Source organism: Cydia fagiglandana, chromosome 1 (assembly GCF_963556715.1).
Source record: "Cydia fagiglandana chromosome 1, ilCydFagi1.1, whole genome shotgun sequence".
NCBI lineage: Eukaryota > Metazoa > Arthropoda > Insecta > Lepidoptera > Tortricidae > Cydia > Cydia fagiglandana.
This window is the reverse complement of record NC_085932.1, coordinates 17,887,527-17,911,916: the sequence shown is the minus strand read 5'-3', so window position 1 is coordinate 17,911,916 and position 24,390 is coordinate 17,887,527. Positions and strand designations below refer to the sequence as shown.

The 24,390-nt window shown below is 37.6% G+C and overlaps 2 protein-coding genes across 4 annotated transcripts in view; both read left to right on the top strand.

Annotated features, from left to right (window-relative positions):
• LOC134665801 (uncharacterized) overlaps positions 1–24,390 on the top strand; it is a 152,859-nt gene that overhangs the window by 1,840 nt on the left and 126,629 nt on the right. The window contains exons 2-9 of one of the 2 annotated variants that reach the window (XR_010098420.1): positions 3,800–4,008; positions 6,618–6,723; positions 7,670–7,835; positions 9,159–9,327; positions 10,160–10,298; positions 11,487–11,646; positions 12,243–12,378; positions 13,012–13,979. Coding sequence is in view for 1 of the 2 variants with exons in the window: in XM_063522791.1 (XP_063378861.1) it covers positions 3,800–4,008; positions 6,618–6,723; positions 7,670–7,835; positions 9,159–9,327; positions 10,160–10,298; positions 11,487–11,646; positions 12,243–12,378; positions 13,012–13,222 (1,296 nt within the window). In the remaining variant the exon portion in view is untranslated. Of the gene's footprint in view, positions 1–3,799; positions 4,009–6,617; positions 6,724–7,669; positions 7,836–9,158; positions 9,328–10,159; positions 10,299–11,486; positions 11,647–12,242; positions 12,379–13,011; positions 17,567–24,390 lie in introns of those variants that run through there. The other variant, XM_063522791.1, reaches the window with a different exon arrangement.
• Positions 19,156–24,390, top strand: part of LOC134666041 (uncharacterized) — a 67,547-nt gene continuing 62,312 nt past the window's right edge. The window contains exons 1-2 of one of the 2 annotated variants that reach the window (XM_063523155.1): positions 19,156–19,910; positions 20,193–20,250. In XM_063523155.1, the coding sequence (XP_063379225.1) occupies positions 19,845–19,910; positions 20,193–20,250 (124 nt within the window). In that variant the 5' untranslated portion in view covers positions 19,156–19,844. The remainder of the gene's footprint in view (positions 19,911–20,192; positions 20,251–24,390) is intronic. The other variant, XM_063523148.1, reaches the window with a different exon arrangement.

The window sequence follows — 24,390 nt, the reverse complement described above, 5'->3', positions numbered from 1 at the left end:
TGGTTTTTTAAGTAAACTATAACACAAGGGTATAACATAAGGGTTCTTGTAACATAGTGTACCAAAATAGAAGTTATAGAAGCTATATGATGTTATTGTCACACCGTCACTCTGCAGTATGTACGAGTATATAATGCGCATTCATTCATGTTGTTTGTAATATGCTTGTTCTACAATCAAATCAAATCAAAAATATTTATTTGCATAAATAAGGGTACAATAGGTGGTATACAAAGTTTTCAGTCGCATTCCTTATTTTACCATAATATGGCGTACAAATATTCAATATGTTACCCCTAAGAGCTATATTCTGGCTATATGTACATACATGCATTCTTATAAGCTAAGTATATGGCACAATTTTACACAAAGTCAAAAAATAATAATTTAAAATGAAATTGATAATTAATGTCTTGCTTGGTAACATGTCTAATAAATATAAAATAAATAATTTCATAATCAATAAATACTTTATCAAATTATCATGCTTACAAATTACAATTTTCCAAAAACTCATCGATCGAATAATAGCAATTCTCAATTAAATATGTATATAATTTTTTTTTAAATAAATTAAATGGCAGTTCCTTAAAACTATCAGTAAAACAATTAAATATTTGTATTGCCATTCCATATACATTCTTCTTAGGTAGAGAAAGATTTGTTGTCGGCATGAAAAGTTTATTCCTATAAGCACCTCGTTTTGATGTCATAGTGATAGTTCTAAAGCAAGACGGGTTTTTCCTAACGAAAATACAAATTTCGTGTATGTACAGAGCGGGTAATGTTAATATTTTTTTACTTTTAAACAGTGGTCTACAGGGCTCTCTGAAGTCTGCTCCACACGCTGCCCTAATGCATTTCTTTTGGGCCTTAAAAATTATATCTGAGTCTACCGAATTTCCCCACATAATGATGCAATATCTTAATTGTGACGCAACATATCCATGATAGGCTGTCATAGCTGTAGATTCTGACACTACATTACGAATACGATGCAAGACATATACAAAACGATCTAATTTAATTCGTAAACTGTCAATATGAGCTTTCCAGTTGCAAAAGCAATCTATGGTCAATCCCAAAAATGCGGTTGACTTTACTTCCTCTATAGGGGAGTCCTGGTAGGTAATGTTCATCGGAATATGCTTACTTTTATATGTTTGGAATTGTACAATTTTTGTCTTACTAAGATTAATATTTAAATTGTTACTGTCAAGCCAATTTACTATATCTATTATTGCTTTATTAATGGTTTGCTCAAATGATTTGACATCGTCACATTTTACAAGTAGTGTGGTATCGTCTGCAAAGAGTAAACAACTATGCCCCATAGCCTTCGGGAGGTCATTTATGTACAGCAGGAACAGCAGTGGGCCTAATATACTGCCCTGTGGAACCCCATATAAGTTAGTTCTGTAGCTGGATCTATGGGTAACTTTATCTCTGCCAATAAAATTTGTAGTTTCCACACACTGTTTCCTGTCTTTGAGGTAACTATCTACCCACTCTAATGCAGGGCCTCTTACGCCATATCTATACAGCTTACTTAATAATAAGTCGTGTTTCACAAAATCAAATGCCTTACTCATGTCCAGTAATACCGCTACAATAGGAGTTTTACTGTCTAAACTTTCCATCACAGTTTTTATTAAGTGGAAACATGCTAAGCTTGTTGAACTATTTTTCCTAAAACCGAACTGATAATCATTTAAGATTTGGTGTTTAGTTATAAAATTTGATACCCTGTCGAACATAATTTTCTCCAAAATCTTTGAGATAACTGGTATCAGGGTGACAGGACGGTAATTATTTAAATCTGTTTTTGGCCCCTTTTTGTAAAGTGGTTTAACTATTGATAATTTTAACCGTTCAGGAAAAACTCCTTGCAAAAAAGATAGATTTATTATGTGACTAAGAGGCACTGATAATGAGATGGCACATAATTTTAGGACTTTAGTAGATATCCCATCGTACCCCGTGGCTTTTGTGTTGTTTAGCGCCTTTATTGCTCTGATTACATCTTCTGTACTTACTGAGTATAGGAATATGCTATCTCTACTTTGGTCAATAATATAACATTGTTTCGTCTGTTTTTGTATTCTATTAGTAATGTCAATAAAGAAATCGTTAAATTTCTCAGCTATACTTTTAGGATCGACTATTGCCTTACCATCAGATACAATTTGAGTGATTTCATTAGAATTGAGCTGAACGTCGCAGTTATTTTTTATTATTTGCCAAGATGCTCGACCTGCATTTTTAGAACATTTGATAAAGCGGTTATTTGATATTTGCCTGGCAGTGTAAAGGCATGTTTTTAAAAGCTTTGCGTACATTTTATATTTTCTTAGGTACTCAGTGTTTTCTTTGCATTGCATAGTCATCTTAAACATTTTCCTTTTATTTTTACAGGATATTTTTATGCCTTTGGTTAACCATTTGTTCAAAATAGGTTTATTTATTCTTTTCACTCTAATTAAAGGAAAACACAAATTGTAAAACAGAGTGACCAAGTCGTGAAATTCATTAAATGCTACATTAGTATCATTTTCGCAAAGAATTTCTGTGTGCAAGTGACAATACAAGTTCTTAGGTTGTTGTAACTGTTGTACTTACTTATATGTCCCTGTGCTAACATGTATTGTGTTAACACTCAACAGTGGAAATTGTTTACAGCCTCAGGTGTCAGGTCAGGTGTTATTATTGGAAGCATATACCATGCATATTTATTACCAAATACCTGGGGTCCTAGTTTTGGTCAAGAACTACTAAACCTTACCCTGCTGCGCCGTAACTTTATTTTTGGTAGTGACTGGCCAAAGTTTTGGTTTCTGCATGTTTCAACACTTTCAACACAAAAGTCATGTCTCGGCTAATTGTACACGACTACGGCCGAAAATAGAGCAAAACCAAACCTTCAGTTTCAGCAAAAATCCACTCAATAGTTGCACAATCTACCAAACTTCTTGTGCATGTATGTTCATAACAATTTTCTGCTATCTACTTAGGTGCCCTGTGAACTTGAGACGTCACTATCTCGTGCGATCGTTTGTTTACGTATGCGATTAATAAATTGCTTAGGTATGAAATGTATATGTTTTTAAGTGCAGATATATGTATGTTCGCTAGTCTCAGTTTTTGATGGATTATCAGTTCTAAACAGGCATATTTTTAAACCAACATATGAAAAGGAGGTCATCGATTTTACCCCTATGTAGTGTAGATATCTAATGTAAATTTTGTGGAATTGCAAATTTTTTGTTTAAGTTTTATGTCACTTTAACAGGTGACCTATGTCAGCTATGTGTCATTAGTTCAGAAATTAGTAGAAGTTAGACTAAGATAACTGCAGCGCGTTTGATGTCATAGACTGTGGAAGTGGTAAACGTCATAACACTTCCACGCTCTGTGCTATCAAATTCACTGCAGAGTTATCTTGGTCTAACTTTTGGAATATACCTATTTATATAAATACTCAACAATTTACACCTTGGCCACGAAACGCATGCACGCTCGGCGCCCACGCCGGTAGCCATACAGTTAAAATAAAATTGTGCGCCGACCTGCGGCCTACCCCTAAGCCTGACCCTAGGGCCTGGGGGGCCGCCTGACGCCTGACTCTAGGGCCTAGGGTATGAGATGAGAATAGTGCAATTTTTATAAACGGCTTCAAATACTTCAAATATGGACCATCACGAATCACGTCATGTCTAATTCACCAGCAAAGATACATTATCATAATATTAAAGTAAATTATATGTATACGTCTTTTATACATCACATCCTGTTGTTCCAGACCTGTCTATCAAAACAGTTTGATGCAGTTTTCTCAAGCTGCTACAAGGTATCCAACAAGATAATTGAGAAGAAAGAAACCACTGAGCATGGGGTCACTAACACGCTAGTGCATTTAATGATGGATACGTATCATCGCATCGACAACATGTTTACCAGCCATCAAGCCCTCAATGCATTGGAACCCGTCGTGCAACTTGAAAAGAATAAGTAAGTTTAATGTGTCCTATCCCAAGGGCACAAATATGTGGCGTATTTAATTATAAGGCGTGGAGAGGTCGTGGGATCGGACAGCTTCTCGTATAGTCGAGCGAGCCAACCGTGTTAGTAGCAACAGTAACCTAAAACTGTGTTGACTATATATGGTCTATATGTAGTAGATAAGGACCTACATTAACTCAAGACGGTCACCACCCACCAAACGCACACACTATAATGTCTATAGTACGATCAGTAAGTACACGTAAGTATCATCATCGCTTCGACAACAAAATCACGAGCCTCGTTAATGTAGTTTCCCCTCTATCTGTTTGTTTAATTGTTTCGACCAGTCACGCGTTTCAAACACATGCCTATTTTTAAAGAAGCTGATGTACCTAGCTACGTTAGAACTCGTCACATTCAGATTGCCGCTCTGCGCTATATGGATTCTGCTAATAGGCATTGGATTTTTGTGTTGTTCGAGGTGTGTTAATAACTTAATCAAACAAAAACGGCTTCACAGATTTGGACAATTTTTTAAGAAGGGATTCGACCCACAGGTACCTACTGCGAGGCGAAACATAAAATGTATTGATGTAAACAAACTCTTATAGGCTTCGACCGGTTTGGATTTTCATTAGGCGTGCTAACCGGTTCGTGTTTGCTAATTCGTTTTACTCACCTACTTGCGACTCTTTACACAACACATACATTTTGATTTGCTAAGGCGATTCAATGCACCAAACCGCGACAATCACTTGTTTTTAATGTCGTCCTATACTACATACCTATACTACATACCTATATCTAAGCAGACTTTTAAAAGTTGTAGCATTTCTAGAGCACCTCAAATTTGGGGATACATATATGTATCATTGAATTGGTTGTATATAAACTATAGGTATGTGTAATTGTTTATATGTAAAAACCGATAATCACTCACCATTTTGCTTATGACGGGTTTTTAACGTGTTTGTGTACGTAACTACGTAGTCGACTCATAGGTCATTGAAAGTGATAGGTATTTTGGTTTGTCTTGATAAGGACTATCGAATGTACTTACCACTACCACGCACGCAGCAAAGGCGTACCTACCTACCTAGGCGTAGGTACCTACTTAATAATCAGGTTAAACAATCTGAAGTTTGCATACTCAAAAATGCTATACAAAGTACGAGTATGTTGTTTCTAATGTAGTCTAATGTAGGTGAATAAGATACAAAAGATTTGTAGAGTACTAAACTCCGAGATAAATTGATGTCAGCGTGTTTTCAATTTTGTGATATCGTATCATAATGTCTAAGGGTCTGACCTTTGATTGATTTTATTAAGAGATAGATGTTTGCAATAGGCAATTTTCCTTAAATTATGCTGTATATTCGCTGGAGTTTCCTTATTATGACAAATTAATTACATATGTATTAAATTTATTATTAACTATACGTGAATACTGAATACCAGCTGAATACTCATCATCAATACAGACATAACAACAACAATACATATACTCGTACATACCTTTACTACAATACATTACTACTATTGTTATTAATACTTTACTATAATCACACTATAATACTGTTATCTGACCATAGGTGGACCTTTTCCCTTTGCAATAAGGTTTACGAATTGTCGGGTAACACTAGACGATCGTACAGACGTACATTACTGTAAGGTAAGGCGAGACGGGGTAAGACGAACATGGTTTATTTTGCTCGGGGCATGACAAACGGTATGAGTGGACAAGTGTTTGTCTTGTCCCGGTGATATAGTCTTACCCCACCTTACCTTAACTTTGTCTACTTCGGCGTAATTTCATACGTTCAATAGTAGGTAATTATGGTTTTTAAAATCAATCAAATCAATTTTGTTAGTTCATTGACTAAAATATAATTTTCCCTTGTTTAGGATTTCGTATTCTTAGGGTGTCAACTCCGTGAGAATAGAAAATTCTCGTATCTCTGTCCCTATGAACCCTCATACAAGTTGAAATAAATAGACAGTAGAAATGTTACGTGTACGGTATTGCGTAACATGTCAAGGGTTTATTTATATTACGTTTCATCACTATTGCCGCTATAATAACGTATGTAAAAAAATACATAATTGAACATCGTCATATATGAAACTTAATATTTCGACGTTATTGTCTGTCAGTCATCTATTCTGATGAAGAAGATTAGGAAATTGAAATTTAAAACAGTATTTGACATCAAATAGTACAAACATCAACACTCCTAACTGTACATCGGTGGACCTAATTACAAAAGGCATAAGATCCACCGATGTACAGTTAACAGTATAAGACCCGTACAAGAATTGTTATTCATTTTGTATCGATTTATCCTTCGGTGTCCCAGAGGCCTCTGATGCATGCACAACAATTTACTCAAAAGCATAGTCTAATAAAACATGGTCTTCTCTTCCCAGAGTGACACAAGCCTACGTCACAATAATATTGCCACTTTATATAGCGCTATCGCGTATTATCATATAGCGCTGTCGCATGATATACGTAGGCTTGTGTCAGTCACGTGACCATGAAAAGACGGGAAGATTGTACCATGCGGAGTATATTATTATACCATGCTCAAAAGCAAATTTTCCTTTTGTTTCAGCCGTGAGCTCGTGGCCACCTATAACTTGCACTACATAGACGTGAGCGAATCGTTTGGCATGCTAACAAAAGAGTATAAGAATAGTTCCAGTACTAAAGAAATTGATGTAAGTATTTAAAAGCATAATGTACAGCAAGTGGGTAAAGTATGTATGAGTAAATACCGGATTTGTCCCGAGAATCGTAAAGTTCAGAATAGTTCATATCTCGCCGGTGTGATTTTTAGGGTTCCGTAACCAAAGGGTAAAACGGGACCCTATTACTAAGACTTCGCTGTCCGTCCGTCTGTCACCAGGCTGTATCTCACGAACCGTGATAGCTAGACAGTTGAAATTTTCACAGATGATGTATTTCTGTTGCCGCTATAACAACAAATACTAAAAACAGAATAAAATAAAGATTTAAGTGGGGCTCCCATACAGCAAACGTGATTTTTGACCAAAGTTAAGCAACTTCGGGCGTGGTCAGTATTTGGATGGGTGACCGTTTTCTTTTTGCATTTTTTTCCGTTTTTTTTTGCTTTATGGTACGGAACCCTTCGTGCGCGAGTCCGACTCGCACTTGCCCGGTTTTTTTTTTATTATTTTGTGGTGACCACCCACCAACGTCTAGCGACATTCACCAAGGAGGAAGGTCTCAAGATGTTATAGTTATGTATAATCAATTGATCATTCATGTGTCACTCCGTTCGTCTTTTTTTATTATTTAACAAAACAAAGTACAATGTTACCTATAATTAAAGTTTCGCCAAACTGTAAAACAGTTTGTTGGCGAAGCGCTCAACTAAACTAAAACAATAACAGTAGGTACTTAGGTAGGTAGGTATCATTATATCAAATATCAACAACACAGCTGCCTAACCCTATTTCGACGCAATGAATGAGTTACCTTGTCGTGCGGTAAGTACTTGCGCCGGCTCGCGCTAAACGTCTGTTCTAGCGAATTTGTTCCAAAACTACTGGTACGATTAAACCGATCAGTTGTCATTGCTACTTAGGCGAAACTCTCAGTTTTCTAATGATGAAAATTATCTATTTCTAATTAATATTTTAGGCAGTAGATTGGATAAACATCAGAGGCAACTGCACCGCGCTGCCCGAGTCTGCGACAGTTGTTTGCCACCTGCGGTGTCCCGATGCGGGTAATTGTGTACTACTGTCTTTGGAATACACCGCGTCGTATCGAAACACCATCGACGACCCCAGCCCCTTTGAATACTGTGAGTACATCGAGAGCCGCTTTTTATTACACACATAATTTATTAGGGTTCCTTACCCAAAGGATAAAAACAGGACCCTATTACTAAGACTCCGGGACATACAGACGGACAGCTGTATGTCACCAGGCTGTATCTCATGAACCTTAATAGATAGATGTTGAAATTTTCACCAGATGACGTATTTCTGTTGCCGCTATAACAACAAATACTAAAAACAATAACATAAATATTTCAGTGGGGTTCCTATACAACAAACGTGATTTTATGCGTGATGGTACGGAAATCTTCGTGCGTGAGTCCGACTCGCACTTGGCCGGTTTTTATTAACGTCAGCTTTATTGTAACGGGCTTTACTTAATAGTCAACGATTGAATCACATAAAGACGTATAAAGGTGATACTCATTCATAGATGATTCGTCATTAGTGACTTGCAATCGCTGCATTTCAATTTTATGTAACATATTATAATGAAAATCAACGAATGATAAATATTTAAACGGAATACCCAATTACCCATCAAAAATTAAAGTACAATTTAACCTTTATTCGTGTAAAATATAAGTTGTTCAAAACATTGTGTCACATCCCCGTGACATAAATAGTTAAATAACTGTTTTCCCAATGATGCGTTGTGGTTAAGGCGAATGAAAATGCGTAGTATTTGTACGTGAAAATTTACAGTTTACCTTAACAGTTATATGACATTATAGGTATTTATTCACCTGAGACAATACCTACTTAAAAACAATAGAAGGTGGAAACTCCTGTTTGAATACATGTGCTTCTTTTATTATCCTTTTTTTATAAGTACCTACGCGACTTATTTCTCATACCTATCTGTTGCCGCTGAGATTTCTACAAATGTATTTTTAGAGTTATTACTGAAATAAGTAGGTAACGCATCATAGAATAGTGTATGGACCTGGAATCGGGATGTTTACATTCAATTTAACAGAAAGATTTTGTAAACAATGACAATATTTCCTTGTAGGTATTTACTTTATGACACTCGCGAAAGGATTTAATTCCAACTGTCCTTCCCTGATCTATAATTTCATTAATTTCCTTAAAACTCAAAAGAATATTCACAGAATCGGTAACGAATAATCTAAATAATGACGATAAACATTTTCCCACCAAAAATAAATTAAATCGCAGAAAAAATAAACGTTCGAATTAAATAAAAAATCTGATATACCTCACGGTTAAAATCTGTCCTCGAGCCCTGGAGGCCTTGGTCACTTTTTCTCTCGTTATGACATCTAAGTACTTACCTACTTTTAGTTTACGAACACTACTTATGAAGTAAATCGCAATTACAGGTGCCCCGCCGAGCGAGGAAAGAGTGATGGACCTGGGCATGGACCCGCGCGTGTGGTGGGCGATAGGCGCGCTGGCGCTGACGCTGACGCTGCTGGCGGCGTGCTGGGCCGCGCACTCGCGCGTGCTCGCCAACCTGCGCAAGAAGGTGCTGCACGACTGGGTGCACAGGTACATCATTGACTACCATTATTTATTCACATCACCTATTCGAAAAAGGGATTTTTCTTCCCCGCTAGGAGGGATCAAAGTGGCACTTTTCTTCCCTGCTAGGAGGGATCAAAGTTGTACTTTTCTGTTCTAGGACATGATTTTTTCTTTCTTGCATACTATTTTTTTTTGGTCAAATAATACATATTTTGGAACATAACAATTTCCTGAAAAGCAGTATGTGTCACACGGTATCAAAATTATTTCGTCTTGGGCGTTAACACTTGAATCCCTCATTACGCTCAGGATTCAATGTACGCCCCTGACGGAAATATATCATTTTGATCCCTTGTAACACAAACTACTATTCTCATACCCCGGTTCCCGGTTGCACACCAGAGCCAGGATGATTATAGCAACCTAATCTCAATAATGGGACAGACATCTAGTCTCAGTATCAGGGCCTTCTAGGTTTTTTGAGATTATTCTGGTTTCTTCTCAATATGCTTCATTCACTGAAGTGCCGGATTTTGTACGTTATTTTATATTCACTATTTAAAAAAATTATATTCCGTATATACGTTCCAATAACCCTATTGTACTTGGCTTAGCAGCTAAACGCTACGCCACTAGATTACAGTAATGTTTTATTGAATCGCGAATAGTTTTATACCCGACTGCGATCGAAATTGTAAATACGCGTACACTCGTACAGTCAACATTTCGTATACCTTGTAGTGACAATCAATATGAAAGTATCTAGGGACCTTATACTATTGTCACTGTGCCAAAGTACGAAATAGTATTGACATTAAATTCCTTGACCGTACATTATACATTTATTTGCCTACAGATACGCTTCGTACACGGCTGAGAACACGCCAGTGGTGGACCCGGGCCACATCCTCCTGCTGTACGCGCGGGATTGCGAGCCGGCCATGGAGGCCATCAGCGTGCTGAAGGAGATGCTCGAGGAAGGCGCTCCGGGCCGGGTAAGAGTTGAGATATCAAACAGTTATCAATTGTAGAAAGGTGAAAGTATCAGAAAAAATCGTGATCGCGTTTGACAGAAAAACTAGATGGCGTTGTATGGCGCCATGTGTTTTGTGGTAACCAATTGATGTGATAACGAAAGGGAACGTCAAATTTTGACAATCAGCGGCGGTAGCACGGTCGTATATTTATCGCTTGTCACCATGCCTGTCACGTTCTAACAAGTATGTAAGTGCAAAAGGGACGCGCATAGTGACAGGCGATAAAAATGGAACAGTGCTGCGCCTGCATAGTTACCATATAATGTAGGTACCTACTGGGCCGTATACAGACATCTGTTCCGGTCGTCAAATTCGAGGAACAAATACTTAGTAGACTCTTACCTACTGTTTTACAAGCTTTTATTTAGTTTCACCTGACCGTTGTCTGTCTGTCTGTGTGTAATCAAATCTTGCAAGTTAAATTTGATCCACTTCCCGGCTGCTTTTGCAACTGAAAGCGTCACTGTTGGAAACAATTATATTTAAGGTTTTATTACAATTATTAAGGTGCGTCTCGATATTGCGCGGCGGCCGCGCGAGCAATGTTCGACCGCGGCACACCTGTATTTTGGCGCGCGCGCCAATTTCGACACCATCTTAGAACTTATGCGCGGCGGCCGCGCGCGGCAGGCGATCTGACGATCGACCACATTATATCACAAAAAAATATTATTCGGATCGAAATATAGCCAAATAGAAAAATGATCTGTTTCTATAATCACTACATTTACTGTTCAATAGAAACTGTTTAGTGCAATATAATTTAATTAAAGTACGACACTTTTCATTATCCATGTATGCTGCCGCGCGAGCCAACTGAAATATATACACACCCGTCCCAACTGCGCGCGAACATTCCTTTGCCGCGCGTCGAAACACCGACAGTGAATGGTTCGTCGCGCGGCACGTTCGAGCGCGCCAATGTTCTAGTTGGCGCGCGCGGCAGCCTGGTATCCATTGCGCGCGGCTGCCGCGCGCGCCAATGTTCGATAGCTTGCCGCGCAATATGGAGACGCGGCTTTACGCGGATAACATGTTCAGATGACGTCGCGCTGTCTGTGTAGCCAAGCATTTACTCCCAAAATGACCAATTAAGATTAGACTTTAAACAGGCATTTGTCTTCAGCAATGTTTAATATATTCCAGGTATACGACTTATTCAGCGCCGACTGCATGGCGCTTTACGCCCAAGCGCCGGAAGAGTGGCTCTGCGGCGTGCTCGCGCGGCCCGATGTGCGCGTCGTGCTAGTGCAGACCCCGGCCGCCGCGGCGCTGTACGCGGCGCAGGTCTCCCACGACATGCAGAGTGAGTCTATCTTTAGTCTGTAATACACAATGAATTATTATAACTCAAGATATGTTATAGGCGCTCCAAAATTGAAGCGCTTATTATTTGGGGCCTTACGTGTCCCACTGCTGGGCAAAGGCCTCTCCCTAATTTCTCCACAGATCTCTTTCCGATCCTGTGTCTGGCCACTACTTCAGAAAGGAGTCTAGTTCATCCCGCCATCGCCGGCGGGGTCTGCCAACTCCCCGATTTGCGTTTTCGGGCTCCCACTCTGTAGCGAAGCGCTTATCTTGTGACAAATTGTACAAGTTACCTGCCAAATTGTATTTTTATTACTTTAATGTTACAATTCTAAATAAATTAATGTGCTAAACTTCAAAAAAATTGCTACCTACATAGATTTTACGTGATAGCTACTGCCCATATCAAAATTAACTGTCATAGGGACCATCTTTCGACGCAAGTAGTATACTACTGTAAAGTGGAGCACGTGCTAGCGCGGCCTGAGGTGCGCGTCGTGCTAGTGCATAGTATAGTTAGTAGTGTAGTGTATTGTAGTATGGAGCGGCTACTGAAGTATCTTTGTATAAACTAACACTTTCGTTTATTTTCAGTGCAACAACCGCTGTTGGGAGCTCGTGTACAGTACAAGAAGCCTCACTACGGTGATGTGCTACTGCAGTTCGCATTACGACTGGTGCGGGACATGGCCCCGATGCAGCAAGAGTATGCCCGGTATTACATCGCTACGTGAGTACCAACTTGTAATGTTTTAAGTTAAACCACGTTACTTGCAAAGTCATGCTATTGGTATGTGGAGCTCGGATGACTATTAAAAAACCGGACAGTGCGAGTCGAACTCGCCCACCGAGGGTTCCGTACTTTTTAGTATTTGTTATTACAGCGGCAACAGAAATACATCGTCTATGAAACTACCAACTAACTAGCTATTACGGTTCATGAGATACAGCTTGTAAACAGATAGAAAGACGGATAGTGGAGTGTTAGTAATAGGGTCCCGTTTTTATCCTTTGGTTACGGAACCCTAAAAACCTCACTAGCGTTGGACTAAGCTAACTCTGATCCCCACCATACCAGAGGTGCGAAACTCCTCCCTTCGGGTAAACTCTGCTCCATTCGGTTTAGCATTGCTCCAAGAAATTATTAGGATTTACACAACTTAACATCCCTTTGCGTGCACGACGACAGATAAGACAATGGCTTGAATTTAGACAAGCCTAAATAGCCGAAAGATAGTGCCATATATTAGAAGGGACAGCATGATTCGACCCTGAACCGCTGTCAAAATTCGGTTTTGTAGGAAGTTTCCTTTCTGTACGATAGTATGTACTATTATTTATTCTGTGACCATACTGATTCCAGCGTGTCGGAGCTGGGCGACGAGCTGATGCCGCAGGTGGCGCCGTACCGGCGCTACGAGCTGCCCGCGCACGCGGCGCGCCTGCTCGCCGACCTGCGCCTGCGCGCCGACCAGCCCCAGCGCCTGCGCGGCCTCGCCGCCGCCGTGCAGCGCCTGCTCGACTACGTCCGCGCCAACGAGAACTACCTGCGGGACGAACTCATGTTCATATAGGTACACTTGAAGACTAATGTTATTTGTGTCGTTAGAAAAGCGCGGCGCCATCTAGTGGAGAGGACATATGCACACGGGAAAACAAAATGTGTGAGTTCTGTTACCCAAAGTGAGCAGGAAAATTCCTAGTTCTATACTTTTAATATCCGGGAGACCGAGTTTTGCTATAAAAATTCAATAATGCGCATTTTCACAGCGATAAGCCCTAGCTAGATCTATTTATCGCCCCCGAAAACCCCTATATAACAAATTTCACCAAAATCGTTAGAACCGTTTCCGAGATCCCCGAAATAAATATACATACATATAAATTAATAAACAAGATTTGCTCGTTTAAAGGTATTAGATAGATAGATATATTATATCGGCGAAAACCTTCCGTGAAGTATTTGTTAAAGGTTTGTAAGATCTATTTTAACAATGTTCTTTACTTTTTTAACAGTATAGACAAATCGGAAGTTCAATCCATGTGTGATGCCCTATGTTGAATATGTTGCTGTGCCTGTCAATCATATCCGCGCGCAGCTTATTCCAATAAACGATACGGATACGAATGCAGCTACGAGTGTAGCTATGTTTCGACTACTTAAGAGGTGAACATATTAAAAGTTCTCGGCCGTAGCTCTCGAGCCGGGGAGGAGAGAGGGTTTGAAGGTCCCATTTTTCGGTTTTTCGATTATATCTCGGAAACTATGCGTCTTAGCGACATGGCCACTTATACAAAATGAAAGTTGACTACAAGTTTTATTCATGGAATGTTGATAGTTTCGTTAAATACGCGTAATAAACGCTCTACAAAAATTTTCTATCTCTGGTAATACTTAATTTCGATCGTGGCACAAACTTGAAGCTTAACTTAGTGGGTGCGAATTTGTAAAATCGTTTTAAGAGGACAACGTAAGTGCCTTTCTTCTTATATTAGATTAGTATGTAATTAGATAAATAGTTCTATTTTGAAATATTGATACTTTGGGTGAATCAACTTTTTGTTGTCACGCATCGCCATGGTTACGGTCGCATGGTTCACTTTTTTAAAGCCTGGTTTTATTGCTTTATAATGGCGAACATACATTTTTATGGCAGTTACAAGCTCTTTTAAAAGGTCATCTACCTACTTAGCATATTAAAAGAAAGCAGGAACTTACTATGGGACTTAGTCAATTTGTGTAATAATGTCATATAATATTTAATATTTATTTATTGTTGCTTGGCTGACGGGACAGAATAACAACAATAAAAGTTGATCCACCCGTATAGATATTTCATTACATCCCTACTAGGTTTTGTTAAAATACATACGGTAAAATTAAATGGGTTTTCGTTTTGGCTTTTACTGTAACGTGTATTGTACTTGTATATAAAAATAATTGTTATTAAAATGAATCTTAATCAATTCCGAATTTGAAATCTCTCCCGGTGACTATATTTGTAGTGTACAATTGAGACTATTTTTAAGTAAAAATCTTTATTATTTAGGTATATTTTAATGTAAAAAGTGTCTGTGTTCAGTTAAAATATTTATGACTAAGAGTGGTATTCCACCTGTCCAATGTGAAGCGTGTCTCACTCTCTCATTAAAGCAAAATGTGAGACGCAATACACATTAGACAAAGAAATTTGATAGGTGGAATACCACCCTAACATAAGTTAGTCCAAATTAAATATGTACCTACATACAATTGGGACATACATTGACTAAGTAATAATAATTATTCGCGGTCTTTCCTTATAATCATACGTCGGACTCCAGCGGGCATTTTCGTGGCATGTCAGAACGATAGGTAAGGTTTGCAAATCAATCAATTCACTTTCGAGTATTTGTACTTAGTATTTGGTACCTAGTATTTATAATGTAACAAATAAAGCAAATCTTTCTGTTGATTAGACAGCACTCTACCAACAAATATAAGTATGAACAACAGTCATAATGACGCATGTCAGCTATTATATATATTTGTTTTTTAAGTGGCCACTTCACTCAGTCATCACTTCAAAGAGTATTTACACATTAAAGATGAATAAATGATAACGGGTAATTAATTTAATTAACTATGTTACAAATACTAGGGACATTATAATACTCGTAAGTTAAGATTTTTTTGTAAACTTTACCTTGCCCTCAAACTGCCCCCTGTAGTCCGACGTTTGCTTATAATATATATTTAACCGGTCTCTATTACGTCGCAAATGTGAAATGTATGTTTTGTCCACCGATTTACCTGAGATTATACAAAATTGAAACAAATAAAACATGTAACGTTGTTTTTTTCTTAGTTTGATGTATAATTTAATAAAAGAATGTTGAGTTTGCTAAGTCACGCATATTATAACCTAGTACAGTCACCTGCAAAAATATGTTACTTTTCGAACGCCGCAAAAATAAGTGACACGCTCTTATGGCTCTACAAATAACATCGTGTCAGATATTTTTGCGGCCTTCATTGTATGACATATTATTGCAGGTGACTGTACCTACTGTAAATAGTAGACGCATTTGTAAATGACTGAAATTGTACCTAATGCTGTTTGTAAATTACATATTTTTGTAATTTGTTTATATTTCATATAGATATATACGTGTTGTTTGTACTTAGACTTAGAAGTAAGTTAGTGTTTTTGTCAATCTGTTACACGCCGACTAGAAAAAATCAATAATAATGTAAGTTCCAGTTCATAAAGATCTTTGTAAACCAAAGTTCCAGTAATATATTTACACGCCTCTACAGTCGGACCAAGCTAACTCGACATGGTATTTGCAATGACAAAGTGTGGCAATGTCAGGTCGTGTAAATATATTTTAAAATGTTGACTTGTAAAAATGTGTGTGAATTCGACCGTACAATAAACTTCTAAGGGCCACTTGCACCATTCAATAATAACCCAGGGTTAACCGGTTCAACCTGGAGTTATCAATTTATCATAGTTACTAGTACAATTTGACACTGAGTTAACGGTTTAACCGGTTAACCCCGCATTAGTGGGATGGTACGAGTGGCGTTTATTCAAGGTGTGATTTTCTATCCCAGTTAATTTTCTATTGTATTTTGTATCTTGGTAAATGGTTACGTTTCCCTGGACAACTTGAAACCCTGAATTTAATGGTATTTAAATGTACCAGACATAGTGTCTGTAATGGACCACCTACTGAGTATGTTAAAACGTGAAACAACATTTCATCTAACGTGGTCCAGGTCAACAGGACAGAATTACAACAAAAATTACTAAAATTAGTTTATCTACCCATCTAGAAGAATAAAGAAGCCATTTAGGCATTTCGAACAGTCGGTGTTTAATAAATAATAATTGTTATTAGTCCATAGATACGTATTTAGTATCTTGGCACACTTTAAATAGGTAATTGTAAATATAGTTTTGTTTTTTCACTTGATCCTCTTGCTCAATTTTATTTAACTAATGAATGACAATGAATACACAAAACGCTTTTAATGTACAGCTATCGCATAAAGCGTTCCGATCTATAATAGTTATTACTATAGTTCGTTTTTTTTAGCATTAGAAATAAGGTAAACAATCTTGATGTGTCTTTTTATTGAAAAACACATTTTAAAAATAAGTTACGGCAAATATGTAAGAATTATGAATCTAATACGATCATTTATATTTTTCTGCTTTCATAAGTAATAGTTTCTGATTTTTAAAAAGCGTTTTTCAGTTAAAAGACCTGTGTAGATCGCTTACCTTCTTGCAAGTTCTTTCTAATGCTAAAAAAAACGAACTATAAGTACCAGTATGACCAACGTCAAATACTTATATCGAAACACATCCTTATTTCCATGGTAACAAAAGTGTGTTCTGATGTATTTTGGCCACGAAAATTACTGTAATTGGTGGCATGACTGTAATAGCAAAATTAGAAGAAATTCCACTTAGGTATCGCCCTATCTATAAACTAGGTATCACATTTTTATTTGAGCTAGGTTGTGCAGTAACTTTTCATGTAACATTTGAAAGAGAACATACCTACAGCAGTTAACTTTTGACTAGATATGTATAAGATATAAAATTTATCCTCGTAAGGCCCACCATACAAAATTTCCCTATTTTTAATTTGAACCTTGTTGTATAATAGATTAAGGTGACTTTCGTTTGTTTTAGAAAATAATGAAACAAAAGAAATGCTACCGTATGTAGTTTTTGAAAGGTTCTAATTAGATGGACAAAGAGTGTACATTGTAATGCACATTGGGCCTTACGAGGGTATCTCACGTTGTGCCTTCGTTTACTATTATTGCAATGAGGATTATTTGTACTACTTCTAGTTCTAATATTAAAATAAGGGTCTCAGTTAATGTTATTTTTCTTATAAATACACGTTTGATATTGCATTTGAGTTTTCGTTAAATCTTTACAGGTACAGTCAGCATCAATAGCAGCGAATGAAACAACGCGTCTAAGAAAGTATCTGCAACCATCGATTAGGTACTTGTCCAAAGATAAGATAAAATTTATTTCATTGATAAATATCCAAAAATTAAGACAATCATAACTAATACGCTTAAATAGTATTGTAGTAAAGAGATATATCACTTCATCATTATACCCAATAATTAACATTTGATGAATGATGAAATTATATGACTTATATGAGAGTGTAAACAAATTTTTTATTAGCTGCGGTGCCGGTGGGAGTACAGCCACCAGACTAGGTACTTCCTGTGTAACCAGTTACCTAGGTATAGGATAGGTATTATTCTAGTAAACCGTTTAGGCTTTTAGTTTAAATAGTTAAAAACGCGAACTATTCATACATAAAAAATCAAATCTGGTAAAAAAAAAACAAAGCTCCGATGCGATGCGAAAGACAAAGAAAAATACAAAACAAGACAGGTTGAATAATGACTAATCTTTTCTGCCTGTACTTGTATATTTCTGATGTATTCTGTAATTTTAATTTACCCCTAAGGATGAGGTAAGTAATAGACTTAGTAGAATCATCTGAATTTTTTATAACAATATGATTCAAAGATGGCGCGCAAATATGGCGGACATAACGAGTTGACATGCGCGGCGCAGCGAAAGAAAGGTATGGATACGACTTATTAATCTTATTATTTACTAAAACGTGACTAAATCGCATAAAATTAATTTTACCTCCAAAGTTTCGAGCACTGCGTTGTCTCTTAGGTGTCGTAGAAGACTCAACTTAATTTTACGCTATTAAGTCCGATTTTAGTAGGTTAATTATTAATACACATTAATCGTGTAAAAATCGTGAAAGTTTAAATCATGGTAACGACTAGGTAATATTTTTTACTTTGTACAGATATCATCAGATCAGCTCGTTGTCTTTTTATTAGGAATTGCATTAACATCTGATTTTTATAAGTACCACGTCATAATTTAGCTGAAACTGAAATCAACCATTGGTTGAAAAATCTTCTACAAATTTTCAAAAAAGAAAACAATTACGAACATTGCAAGTAAAATAAAAGCTTGTAAGTATGGCACTTAAGAGTAAGAGCCGTAACACACTACCGCACCGCACCGCGACCGGCTATAATAACTTGGTGAATTTGTTTCATTGTTATTTTATTTAAAATAAAATAAGCTTTCTCTATCACTCTTCCATATTAGTGCGACAGAGAGACATTACCATTCCTACAGTTAGTTTTTTTAGCATTACAAAAAAGGTAAACAATCTTGACGTGTCTTTTTATTAAACAACCCTTTTGAAAAATAAGTCACTGCAAATATGTAACAATTATGAATCAGATAATTCTTTTGCTTTCATAAGTAATTGATATTTACTATTCTTTGTCGGATAGGTACTTGGGTATCTATTTAGGGACATTTATAATTAATTTAATAGGGTTCACAAAATTCAGAATCATACTGCAATCATAATAAGGCCGACCCTTACTTTTAACACGTTTGGTTTGTTCACAAAAGGGCACAAAAGTCTAGAGGTGTTTGGCATATCCATATCAGTTAAACATGCGCAACTTTTTATCAGCGATTTATTATCAGACGCGGTTATATAACCGACCGGTACTCCTTCTCCCTCACACGCGCGTCTTGCGAGCGAGATGCGTTCGGACTCGAGTGAGACGCAGCATGTTGCATTAAATTTCGATCCTATTCTGTAATATGTTTTGTCCAATCGCGTCGGATCTTCGCGTGTTCCGGTTCTTTGTCATCAATGGGTCGCCGGGCGAGTCCATTTCGAGTGCCTCTTATAGTTCTTTTACGAGATATCCTAGTCGAATGTGGAAAGAGGAAAAGCTGCGGCGGCCTCCGCATGTAATAAACCGACCGCTCGATAACGCATTCGCGTCGGAAGCGAAGTATTTAGCGCGATAGTCTTTAGGCCCTTTCGGCATTAATGAGTCGTGCCCACTTCAGCTGACTGCGTCGTACGCGAAGCTACTCTACCTACTCCAGTAGTAGTTCGGCGTTCGAGCCAGGCGGTCGGGTTGCGCGCGTACCCGTGCAAAGCGGATATGTCGTTGATGGTTAAAATGTTTATAGAACGTTTCCCATAGGCGTGACGGTATTTCGTTGGCTTCGAAGAAGTGAAGTCGTGAAGTGCTCTGCAGAGGCAGTGACGCGTCGAGCCGGCGAGCGACTGTAGCGAGTGCGGGACAAGGCCCGAGGCTCAATAATGCTCAAATTTCTGACCCACAAGTTGCGAACGCATTCGTTGAATGAGGAGAACGTTTCCGAGAAGGTGGGTGTCGCCGCGATGGCTCTGCCGGCTCGCGTGAAGGTCACGCCGCCACCAGAAAATGGCCGCCCGACCGAGAACAAAGAAGCGGAACGTTCGCCGGCTCCCGGCCCGCTTTACTCGCACACAATTCTCCTAAAATCGTCGTGTATACGTTGTCTGATTATCCTTCAGCGGTTTTAGAAGCTGTATAGCGTTAGAAAGCGGGCAGGAAGTGCGGTTTATGGGCTTCGAAGGCGGCGCTCTGATTGATCGTGTTGTTGAGCCGTCGTGTTGTTGTTACAGGTCGAGGAGCGGGACTCCGGCACTGAATCGGACGACGAGGCCGATCGCGGCGACACCGGTGAGTTACGCCGGCCGGCTACCGGTCAAATCTGTACTTACTTACTCGTACCTACCTAGGTACTTACCTCAGATCACACAGTTCAAATCTAAGTCAAACCAGAAGAATTCCTCAATCCTGTTAGAATCTTATAAGAAGTTAATTTTATTTTCGCAATCGTACCTATCAACTCCCATGCTAATCGGTTTTCTTATCAGTATGGTGACCTTGGGGTGCGACCTTGAGATTGATATCGGAGGTGTGTCGTGACGTGGCAGAGATGCGGGAACACACCTCGCGGAAGTGAGATCTGAACTAACCTCGGCCATCCCATGATCTACTTAGAAGGCAATAATTCCTCACTTTGAAAAAAAAAACAAATGCGTGGCGCCTTTAAAGATGTTAGCTAGATGAGGATCTTGACTTATATTAAATCTAGGTAGCTACCTACTCCCTGGTACCTAGCCTGGTACCAGCTTTGCAGCTCAGTAATTAGTAATTACCGAATTCATTACATTAGGGAGGTATTAAACCTCGATCATAATTAAATACTGAATTTCATGTGTCTAAATCAGGAACCGGGAATTACTTTACCTTCACAATGATAAATCAGGAAGGTAATGCGAGACTGAAAGCCAGTGTTGTACAGTCGACGTCAAATATGTTTACATTTTTCGCCTTATTACAAAGGAGTAAGGTGCAAAAGTGTAAACATATTTTTGACGTCGACTGTACCTACTTCCTAGTCTGAATAGAGAAACGATGCCAATTCATTCATCTTTAATCTTTACTTTTAAATTTCTGGCATTCATTTGTTTTGTTATACAGATCTATACACAGATGTCTACTTTATTTAATTAGATGAAAGTCTTCCTGTGCTAAATGTAATTGAATAAGTACCCAGTAGCAGGTAGGATTACGATTTCATTTTATCGAGGATTACCGCATTCTTCTCTTTCTAGTAGGTTCCTAGTTTGATTTCACATTGAGGTCGTAAGGGACCAATGGCGGCGATAAACGGGAAGAGATAAAATTAAAGACTTGATACTTAGGTACGTACGTACTGAGTAGGTATACTTACTTTACATTTTATTGAAATTATTGAAACCCTAAAGTACGAGGGGCAAACTGAAAGCTTTTAGAATAGATAAAACTAGTTATTAGGCCGCCTCTTTGTCCTCTTTATTTTAGTACCTGCACATCGAGATTAAGTTTTCTGTACGCATAAATATTCATAGGTACTAGATATCTTCACTGGTGTCTGTCGTAGGAATACTGGGCAAAATCTGCGAATATGCAACTTTTTTGTCAGTCTTTATTAACCACACAAGTGTAATGTAAACTTTTGATGTCGCTTCCTTTAAAGCAGGGCTCGGAAACCGTTCTCAACGCTCAAACCGGTTTCGTTCATTTGCCCGGGAACGAAATGGATTTCGTTTCCGTTTGCGGTTACCGGTTAAAGAACTGTTCTTTTGAAATAACGGTTTACACCAATTACGTTCTCGTTTCGTTCTTGAGGAACGAAATAAACCGGTTAAATTGAAAACGTCGCAGCAAGATAAAATGAGTATTATTATTTGTAACAGGCAGAATATCAGTGCTTTCCTCGAAAAAGCGAAGCGTATCGCTGCGTAGGAATCATTTTGCGTCCTGCAGTATACGCTGTGTGCGCCGAAATATGTTTTTTTTGTTTATTGTTTTTTTATTACTTTTCTACTTATTAATTAATTAGTGTATGTTTGTTACATGTTTTTTCCTGTTTGTTAATAAATAGTTTCCGGTGTTTTATTTTATAATTTTTATTTAATATTTTTTTAATAGCAGTTTTAGAATGATTAGAGAAATAGTACATTATTGCAGAGGCCGGGAAAGGGCAATTCGTGGATGAGTTTCGATTTTGTCGGACGACGCGAAGCGGAGTCCGACAAAGAAGACGAATCCACGAATTGCTATTCCTGCCGAGGCATATATAGTGCTTTTCTCCAAACATGCGAGGAAATAAGCTAAAATAATTATTATTTAAGCATCAAGCATCACTCAAATCAAACCTTCACATCCAAAATGTCAAAAACAATTTCCCTCTTTAATTAATTTTTAAAAGTTAAAGGCACAAACTTATTCTGCCATTCAGTACCATTCAATATTCGTTCATTCAATATAATTGCGCAATATAGTTTGTCAAACCAACTTTTCAGTCAGTAAGAACCAGGAAAACTACACCCATCCTTTTCTTTTGGGTGCTAGTACTAGTGTAAGACAAAGATAGTATGATTCTCTTTGTCTATGTTTGAAATGAGAAAGTCCTTTGACAAACTATGTAAGCTTTATGAACACGGATGAGATTTAAAAAAAATATAAAAATAATCTTTGATTTTATTAAGCAGTATTCGCACGATCATACACGTGAAATGATAGCTGATCGGGTCGTGTAGAAGCGGCTCGCGGCAATAATAATTGGCTGTTTGCGTTTTTTATTATTAAAAAGTAAAAAACACTACAGTAATAAGTTATTACTGTAGTGTTTTTTTACTTCCCGTCCGCTAGAACAGGACAGCGATAGTTTGATGTTTTTTAGTTAGAGTTTGACATTAACGAAGAACTTCCCGTACTATTTTTGCTACAGTAAGGTGTACATTTCCGAGCATATTGGAGAAAAAGGTATTATTAATTATTTTTATTATTTATTAAAATCAACCAATTATTTATTTATACAAGAAAACGAATCAGTTTTATATTTCCCACCATCAATTAGCCCATCTGCTTGAAAATTTAAAAAAACCGGCCAAGTGCGAGTCAGACTCGCGTTGCAAGGGTTCCGTTCGTACATTAGAAATGTAACATTACACAATTTTTAACAATATATTTTTATGTGAAACGTGATTGAAAAACCCGTAGGGTCGGATCAAAAACGAAGTAATTAAGTCCGACTCACGCTTGACTGCACATTTCTAAAATGTTTATACTAAAATTATAAAAAAAAATATATTTGGATTCTCACAATGAGCTCTTTTATTTGATACATATTGACGCCCGAAAGCAAACACGTAGTAACCCACAGAAGGTCAAAAAAAAATTTATTGCATTTTTGGAATCTCCAATTTTTTCTGCGTCGATACGACTCGAATCCACGTGCCAATACGATGGAAAAATGGGGAAAAAAGGAACACAAAAAGTTCTCGTTTTTCTTGAAATGTATAAGGTAAGTACCCCTATTAACGACCCCATTAAAATTGGCATTCATTACCGCGGTATGTACAAAATAGCGTTTAATAAGAAAGCTTATTAACTTTCTTTGAATCTAAGAACACAGAAATAAAGCCTTATCTTTTGACTGTCGAATAAGTATAACACTACTACGAAAACATCACACAAACAAGTCGATAAACGTAAACTAGCGTATCAAGAGCGCAAGATTTGGTTGCTCCATACTAACACGCAACACCTCAAGTAAGTAAACGCGTATTCTATTTAGTGATTAGCGTAATAATGGTAAATATTATGGAAAGACTAAGACTTGAGATTGATTCTTAGTTATTATCTTTATGATTCCCAAATACTTTATTTGCGATATTTGCTCGCCAATAGGGAAAAAAATAGGAAATTAAAAACCTCGGTGTTAGGTTCCATTTTCTTTGTGTGACACCTAATTTCGAGGTATACCTCGGTAATAACGGAAACGGTATTTTAGATTCAAGCGATCTTATATTCATATATAAATGCACATTTCCTTGACTTTTGATGTTATTGAATTATTTAACCTCCTATAAAACTAAAGAGCTATTAACGTGGTATGAAATCTATGCAAGAACTCTTAATTTTGATTACAATTTTAGACACCTTCTCAGACGTTTTCTTAGAAACCTTTATATGAGAAACTCGTTCAAGTATTGATATAAAAACAGAAGTATGGTTATAATAGTATTTTATACAATCGTGATATAATAGACAGCTTTTCAGTCGAGTACCGTGTTTAGGCAACGAAGCTTGCTGAGTTGCCTAAGTCAGGTACGAGATTGAAAAGCTTGATTATATCACTATTGTATACAATACTTTTTCTACGAGCCAACAAAAATAATACTTTACACAAACAAACCAAACCAAAAGTATACACAGCTAAGATACGCAAGCAGCCGCGATAATCGTACCTTCATACTGGTACGC